The sequence below is a fragment of the Pararge aegeria genome, chromosome 14, assembly GCF_905163445.1.
Source record: "Pararge aegeria chromosome 14, ilParAegt1.1, whole genome shotgun sequence".
In the NCBI taxonomy this organism is placed as follows: domain Eukaryota; kingdom Metazoa; phylum Arthropoda; class Insecta; order Lepidoptera; family Nymphalidae; genus Pararge; species Pararge aegeria.
Window position 1 is genome coordinate 7,206,602 of NC_053193.1, and position 8,992 is coordinate 7,215,593.

The following is an 8,992-nucleotide window of genomic DNA, read 5'->3' on the forward strand; positions in this document are numbered from 1 at the left end:
ATTTTGCCGTTGCATTTGGCGATTCTTTTCTTTAATTCTAGGAGCCATAAAATAAATTTGATTTAAGTGCTACTTAAAATCGAATGAAATATCAGTGCGGTAGTAAAACCAAAATACTCAGTAGGTAATGTTTACATATTAATTATTATACAGTATTTTTTATTTTATCCCAAATTTTGAGTACATAAATTTCTATAAAAATAACTTTGACATTTTCTTCCATCAAGACACTGTATCTTATAAAGAGTACAACCAATTAATCAGAAATATGGTCTGGAAATATTATAGGTATCTTTTTTTCGCTGAAAACTAAATAGTATAAAGATTATTAATTGTTCAAGCTTTTTAGAAGCAATCAACTCTATAATAACCACACATATTCTAGAGTGTAAACAAGTAAGAATTTGTAAGTGTCAATGTGTTTTTTATTACTACTATAACTTGTTACTTTCTAAAGACTATAAACAATGCACATTATAAAAATGATACAATGTAATGAAAACAATAAATATCTTAACAAGAGAGCATTGTACAGATTAAAACAGACAAACATACTAGATAAACTGTAAACAAGTATTTATCACGATGCGGGTTCAATACACAAGTAACTTTCTTATATTACGGTTTCCGTAATAAATTCTCAGTGATAAATTCTCTGGTATAGGCACGTTTTTTCACGATTATCTAGCCTTTTAATATGGTCTCCGCTTAGAAGAAAAATTGATTTTATTATAATATTAACGATTACTTAAACGATAAAAAAGCTTGGGTATGAATTGCTTCATAGCTTAATATAAATTTTCTGTGAGATGGTGATGACAAAAAAAAATTACCTGGCTAAGTTTGTTGTGGGCTCTCAGACCAGGGCGCATTTGGAACCCTCGTAGCTTTAGGTTTAAGTTGGCGAACGAAGTTATTACCATCCCCTTACAAAACACAAAACGTTGTTATTAAAACTAAGCCACTATGGCATCAAAAACGTTGCACTCAATTTAATTGCCTCTTATCTAGTGATAGAGTTCAAAGGGTATGCGTAAAAGACATAAAGTCTAAGGGATCATCTGCCTTAATGGGTGTCCCACAAGGCTCAATTTTGGGTCCCTTATTGTTTCTGGTGTATATAAATGATCTGCCACACCATGTCAGGGGCACTTGTGAGATTGTACTGTTCGCAGATGATACATCTCTCATTTTTAAGACTGATAGAAACAAAGATAATTTTGACGACGTAAACCGTGCTTTGTCACATGTGTCAGACTGGTTTACTGTTAATAACTTACTTTTAAATGCAAAAAAAACTAAGTGTTTGGAATTTGTTTTGCCTAACGTAAAAAAAATTGATAAAAACATCATAATAAATGGAGAAACACTTGAAATAGAAAACTCCACTGTTTTTCTAGGAGTGACCTTAGATTGTAAGCTACAGTGGGGTACCCATATAGAAAGCCTAGCGAGTAAACTCAGCTCAGCTGCATATGCAATCAGGAAAATTAGACAGCTTACCGATGTTGAAACAGCTAGGCTTGTTTATTTCGCATACTTTCACAGTATTATGTCCTATGGGATCTTGCTGTGGGGAAAAGCTGCAGATATTGAAAGTATATTTATACTACAGAAAAGAGCCGTACGATCAATATATAAACAAAGTTGTGGTTATTTTAATTCAGTTGCTGGTTATTATCATTTGTTTCTTTTTTCTTTTTTTATTAATATTATAACTTTGTTTTTTATTTTATTTATTTTGTTTCGTGCTGTTCTGTGTACTATGCTTTTTGTGTTTTTTTTTTTTTTTTCTGCTAAGCTGCTGGCGGATTGGAAACGTGCCTAGGTAATAGGTACCTAGTATTTTAACTTACTTTGGTTGCTAATATATATATATTTTTTATATTATATTATATATATTATAATTTATAAATATTTATTATTATCTTTTTATATTTATAAATATTTTAGTTTAATATGTCGTCAAACAGTATAGATAACATTGATAGTGATATTTTTTTGTCTATGTCATCCAGTGATGATAGTTTCCACAGTACATCATTCCTTCCACTTAATGTTTCCCTTGATTCCTATTTCTCAGACTGTCTGAAAACATTTAATGTTATCCATATAAATGCTCAAAGCATTCCGGCTCACTTTCCCGATATGCTTGCGTCTTTTGAGTCCCGTAATTTACACGCTATCCTAGTATCTGAGTCCTGGCTAAAAACTTGTTTACCCTCAACATCTTATTCACTGCCGGGTTTTCGACTTATCCGCAATGACCGCGTTGGTAGGGGAGGTGGTGGAGTAGCGATCTATCTTCGATCTTACATTCCTTTCTCTATAGTTAGTTCGTCTGCACAACCTCCACTACCCGATGCGGCTGAACACTTGCTTGTGGAAGTTCTTCTATCCCACACAAAAATTCTTCTTGGTGTATTTTATTGCCCACCCTCTGTTTCTAATTACTTTCATTCTTTTGAAACGTTATTAGAGAAAGTAGTTCCGTTATACAGCCATTCTATTATTATGGGAGATTTTAACACGTGCCTGCTCAAGGATGACTTTCGCAGCAAGAAATTAATAACTGCAGCGGAATCTTGTAGTTTGTCTATCCTGCCCCTTGCAGCTACACATAACTCTCCTGGTTGTACTCCCTCTCTTCTTGACCTGATAATGGTTTCCTCTACGGATTTCGTCTTCAAGCACGGTCAGTGCCCGGCTGATGCCTTTTCATATCATGATTTGATTTTTCTCTGCTATACAATTCGTCCTCCTAAATCAAAATCTAGAATAATTCTGCAACGTAACTTTGGAGGGATTGACAAGAGTCGCCTTTGTGAGGATGCTAGTCGTCTTGATTGGACTGCTGTCACTGATGTCGACTCTATTGATCAAAAGGTAGAGGTTTTTAACACTCTGATTACGCAGCTGTATGACACGCATGCTCCAGTAAGACCTATAAAGGTAAAACACCTGCCGGCACCATGGTTGTCTGATGATTTAAAAGTGTCAATAAATAGAAAGAACGCCGCTAAATATAAATATAAAGTTAATAACTCTGAGAACAACCGTGTCAAATATTGTAAATTACGAAATCGCTGTAATACACTGTGTAGAGATGCTCAACGACGCCACATTCACAAGTCAGTCGAAAATTGTGATACCACTAAAACATGGAAATTTCTTGAGTCCCTCGGAGTTGGTAGATCATCCAACAAAAATTCTATTAATTTTGATATCGATCTCCTGAATCAGCATTTCTCTACTTCTGATACTATCGATAGTGTCAATAAAGTAAATACACTTAGACTTCTTTCTTCTACCTCAACTCCAGACTTTCCTCCCTTTAACTTCGTGCCTTTCACCGAATGTGATGTTAAGAAGAGCATAACATTAATCGCTTCGAATGCTGTCGGTACTGACTGCGTTAGCCGTAATATGATCATTCCTATTCTTGGTGTTATTTCCCCTATCTTAACCCATATTCTAAATTATTCAACTTTCTGTAGCGAATTTCCTGATGCATGGAAAAATGCTCAGATAATTCCTCTTCCTAAAAAGGCAAATCCCGCTTCTCTTTCTGATTTTCGTCCTATATGTATTTTACCTTTTCTGTCAAAAGTTTTGGAAAAATTAGTCTACCAACAACTAAGCCTATTTTTTAATAAACATTCTCTTCTCAATCCTATGCAATCGGGATTTCGCCCTGGTCATAGTACGGTTACAGCTTTAGTGAAAGTCACCGATGACATTCGTCTGGCGATGGATAGTAAGAAGGTTACAGTCTTGACTTTGCTCGATTTTAGTAACGCTTTCAATACTGTTGACCATGATATCTTGCTTAGTCTACTGCGCTCCTTTAACATATCTCCATCGGTGATAGACTGGTTTCGGAGTTACCTCAATGGTCGTCGACAGCGCATTCGGTCTGAAGAGTCTTTGTCTTCTTGGTGTGATGTTACGGCCGGGGTACCTCAGGGTGGCGTGTTATCTCCATTACTCTTCGCTATATTCATTAATTCGATCACTCAAAATATATCTTCTCTCTACCACATGTATGCAGATGATATACAAATATATCGCCACTCAACCACTGAAAATCTTGATTCTACGGTGTCTGCTATAAATATGGACCTAACTGTTATTTATAATTGGAGCAAGCAATATGGACTGAAGGTTAATCCTGCGAAGTCGAAATCAATCATAATTGGCAGCCCTGGAATGATTTCTAAAGTTGATTGGCGTAACCTTTGCCCTATTCTTTACAACGGTGTAGCTATACCCTTTTGCGCCTCCGTTAAAGACCTTGGCATACATTTGGATCAAGATTTTTCATGGTCCACTCATATTAAAGAGCTAAGTAGGAAAATGGTTGCAACCATGAGCTCACTACGGCGCCTACGTTTTGTTCTCCCGATCCCTACCAAAGTTATGTTGGCACATTCTCTCCTTCTCTCTATTCTAGATTATGCGGACGCAAGCTATTTGAATCTGACTGAGGACCAACTGAACAAACTTGAGCGTCTCCAAAATCTTGCTATTCGGTTCATATTTGGCTTGCGCAAGTATGACCACGTATCTGAATTTCGTCAAAAGCTCAAGTGGCTCCCTATTCGCCGTCGCCGGGATCTGCACGTACTTTCGCTTCTGTACTGTGTGTTATTTAATCCCAAAACACCTCCTTACTTGAAGGATAAGTTTAACTTTGTAGGAGCGGCATCTGACTTAAGATCTTGTCGTATGCTGACTTTGAGCATGCCATTCCACAAGACGAAGTTTTATAAGCTTTCCTTCGCGGTTCAGGCTATCGAATTGTGGAATGCTCTCCCTACGAACATACGACAGGCAAAATCGCTTGATATGTTTAAAAATGCAGTTAAAGCTTATTATCTTGCGCAATAAGACGACTGGTTTTTATTTTTATATCACTATTAATTAATATAGCTTTTCAGAATATATATTAGTTTATTATTTTTAAATTTATTTATAAATATTTTATTTTATGTTTTTATTTGTGTATATTTTGTTTATGTATTCGTATGTAGTTATTGGTATGTAGGTTTATAATAATTTTACACCACCTATTTGTTCTCGCTCTTGTTGTCTCCTAATCTTAAGGTTGCCTGGCAGAGATCGCTTTTTAGCGATAAGGCCGCCTTTTGTATTCTACTCCAGTTTTTTTTTTTTTTTTTTGTTTGTGTTTCTCTCTATTCGTCCTTTATTTTCCTAACTGTGTAGTGGTGTACAAATAAAGAGTTTAAATAAACTTGGATCACGCGAATCGCTTCGTGAAAAATTTAAACAAATAGGTATTCTTACAGTAGCTTCGCAATACATTTATAATAATATAGTCTTTGTGAGGCAAAATATTACTCTTTATAAATCAAAAGCTGAAATTAACAATCGACTTACCAGAAACGGTCATAAATTAGTGATACCTGCATATCGTCTGCGAAAGGTGCAGAACTCCTTTGTGGGGTTGAGTATACGCTTTTACAACATGATTCCTAAGGAAATTCTTGACCTACCAATGCATACATTTAAAAAATGTGTAAAAACGCATCTAGTACAGCGAGGTTACTATACATTTGATGAATTTCTCAATGACAAGGTAGAATGGAAGCAGCCAGCCTCGCTCTCATCTCCCGCAAGATAGCAAAATGATTGTAAATGTTGATGTTGGAAAAGAGCAACTACTGAGTTTCTTGCCGGCTCTTCTCGGTAGAATCTGCTTTCCGAACCGGTGGTAGAGTCACACAAACATGCATACTTGACGTTTCAAAAGTGCTTATAAAGTAGGCCTACTTGAAATAAATGAATTTGAATTTGAATTTGAATTTGAATTATGTAAACATATATGTATGAGCGCTTCGTAAGTGCCTGTGATAGGCCTACATGAATAAAGAAATTTTGAATTTGATAGGATGTGTGAAAACGGACGTATCGTGATTTCAGTACCGAATGTAAAGTATGCAATTTTATGAAGTGTAATTAGTCCTTCGTATTACGGAGTTACGATTGACAATGTTTTTTCCGGTTTAGGAGCGAAACGTGCGTAAAGGGTATATTGCCGAGGATCTGTTTGGAGTGGAGTATAAGGGTTGAATAAATTATAAATTACACCATACAGATTCTCCTGCTGTTCGCGGCGCATAGCAAATTAAGCTTAATTTTCATAATGTTTACGTGATTGAAATTTTCAATGATGGTCGATTATGGCCCCAATTGTATCATTGTCTGGTTCGAGTTGGGATGTGGGTACCAACTTACGGACAAAGGCATGCCGCCAAGTGGTTTAGTGCTCCGGTAGGATGCCGCCTAATAACCAATTAGGAGTAAGAGTTTAATATAACTGTCATACCTGTGTAAGATAATGACTCTGTCTTTCATCATAACTTTGGGATGATGGGATTGGTCATAATTGTCAAGTAATAAGTTGAATAAAAAAAATATAACCGTCTCGTTGGTCCAAAAATACAGATCACGTGGTCCTAGGTTCGATTCCCGGGTCGTAATACTAAATGATATTGAGTTTTTCTGTCGAAAAATTGACAGTAAGTATCAGCTCGGAGCTAGGAGATTGACGCTATCTAATACCGTGTCTCGGTTTTATCAGTAACACGTGATAATAATCACTTAAGCCCGCCAACCCACATACCAGCAGCGTAGTGGGCCAATGCCGTTTTTTGTGAGCGTCTCTTCTGAGACCTGAGACCTGTGCCCAGCAGTGGGACATAAGATGATGATCATGATTCTCATTTCTCGTACACCTTAATCGAGTGCTGAAATATATATAAAAATGGCTGCTATTTAATTGAAGAGTTTGTATGTTTGTACGTAAGTGCATTTGGATTAATCTCTACAACTACTTAGCATTCAATAGCCTATATATTAAAAAAAGTTGTATGTTTTCACTTCACGCTACGATCTGTAGTGAACGAGGCCGTAACCGCAGGGCACATCCAAATAAAATAAATAAATAAATAAGCCATTTAATCCCAAGGAACATATTAAGCATAGAATTACAAAAAAGAAAAAGAAATAAACAAAATAAAGAAAATCTAAATAATAAACATGCATTGTTAGTTGGGTACCCATCTGCGAGTAAAGGCCTCCTCCATCAGAAACTAGTTGTGCCCTCTCATCTTGGAGGGCACAACTAGTTCTAAATAATATATCATCATCATTAATATAACACATTACGGTCCCACAACAGGGCACGGGTCTCCTGCCTTAATGAAAAGTAGTCGTAGTCCACCCAGTGCAGACTCCAAACGCCATTAAGAACATGGAGTACTTTAAGTGTGCGGGTTTCCTCACAATGTTTTCTTCACCCCTGAAACAATTGATATCTTAATTGCTTAATATGCACATAATAAATAAGTTAGAGGTGCGTGCTGGGATTCGAATTCGGCCACCCGAAAGTGAAACCAAAGCCCTTGTCACTAGGCTATCACCGATTCACTTCAAATCATTTCATCAAAGCATCTTCGATGTTACTAAAACTAAAACAATTATCTAAAATTTCAAGAAGTGATTTGAAACATTCCGATATCTAGCACATAATATTTTATATGAGTCGAAGAACGGAATTTTCTCACTTTTTCCTCAGTAAGGTGCTCCTAATCCCGTGTCGCCTTCAATGTCTTTAAGTGTTGGTAAAGACTGTAAAGTACGTACGTAAAATAGTTCACGTCAAGAATACAGCACAAAAATCAAACCTCTTTCACAACGTCAAGTCTATTTTTTCTTAGCTATCTTAAAATGTAATCAATCTTTTCGTTACTTTTTAGTTAGAGTTTACTTAATTTATAATTATTAAGAATATATTTTTTTAACTTAAGCAATTTAAATTTCAAAGTCATAGTCAAATATTTCTTAATTAAAATAAATTGCACTTTTGATGCGTACTTACTATGCGATTAAAGCCCTCGGCGATTACGAAGCTTAGCTATTTGTTTTTATAACTTAAAACTAAAGCTACGAGGGTTCCAATATTACATTATATAACAAGTTAGAAAATGGAACTTCGTTTACAACCTCGCAATGAGCTTATTCACTATTTCTGGACGGGAAATGGGAACTTCGGTGAATCACTCGTGAGTAAATAGGTAAGTATTAGTCACTGTAAGAACTAAGTGCATTACTTATATTTTATTAAATGAGATCAACGCTATTATTATTACAATCTATAAATCTGTCCCGTGTACTATGTAGGTCCATGCGCAAAGGCACTGCCTAACCCAACCAAAATTATAACTTTCTATTGCCGACGACTTTGCCCGCGTTTAGTAGCCTATGTTACTCTTAACTAAATGCCAAAAATAAAGTTGATTAGATTGGTTAGTTCCGGGTTATATCGCTCGCTTAGTGAAAAATGCTTGCTAGTGGAGACCCATAATATATTGACAATTGCAGAAACAACATCAATTCGCTGAGTTGGACACTTCGACATAATATTATTGTTAGAAGTAAGTCCATCAACCGAAGTACGTTAACTGATGGACAAAAAAAAGTAACGCATAGAGCGATCGCTTATGCCCGTTTTCCCTAACGACGGACCAGGCAATGCCTAAGTAGATAACGGCTAGTCAAAGAAGATTCCTAGGCATACATTTACTTTTCATCAATCGATTTTCACTAGGCAGCTCATATAACTGACTTGTCTATGGTTCTTGCCGCGAGGTGTGGTATTTTGTAGTGGTATTATATTTTCATATGTTGTGTATATATTCATATGTATTGAAGTTCTTCTTTTATGTGTCAATAAAAGAATATATATATATTATATATATCTCTATCTATTATCTAAGTACAAAAACAACAAGGGCTAAAAACACAAAAATTTACAAAAACATTTCAACAACCTCTATCCCTTACTTGCCAGGTGGGTATCCTAAATGGATTAGTTAAGTCACAAAATATTAGTCACAGTTTCTGTAAAGCAAATCCATTGTTATTTTTGCCATGACACCCACCGAATAAATTTCACTAATTTTTTATT

At 35.7% G+C, this 8,992-nt stretch overlaps 1 protein-coding gene across 1 annotated transcript; it reads left to right on the forward strand.

Moving 5' to 3' along the window:
* Window positions 1-1,959: 1,959 nt before the first annotated feature.
* Window positions 1,960-3,532, forward strand: LOC120629456. The gene is made up of 2 exons (XM_039898398.1): window positions 1,960-3,403; window positions 3,498-3,532. The coding sequence occupies exons 1-2, from the start codon at window positions 1,960-1,962 to the stop codon at window positions 3,530-3,532; spliced, it is 1,479 nt and encodes a 492-aa protein (XP_039754332.1).
* Window positions 3,533-8,992: the final 5,460 nt, after the last annotated feature.

What these genes read in the sequence shown, in the direction of transcription:
- LOC120629456 (XM_039898398.1), top strand. Translation starts at nt 1,960, where the DNA reads ATGTCGTCAAACAGTATAGATAACATTGATAGTGATATTTTTTTGTCT. An exon ending in AATCGCTTCGAATGCTGTCG is followed by an intron (nt 3,404 to 3,497) that starts GTACTGACTGCG and finishes AACTTTCTGTAG; the next exon opens with CGAATTTCCTGATGCATGGA.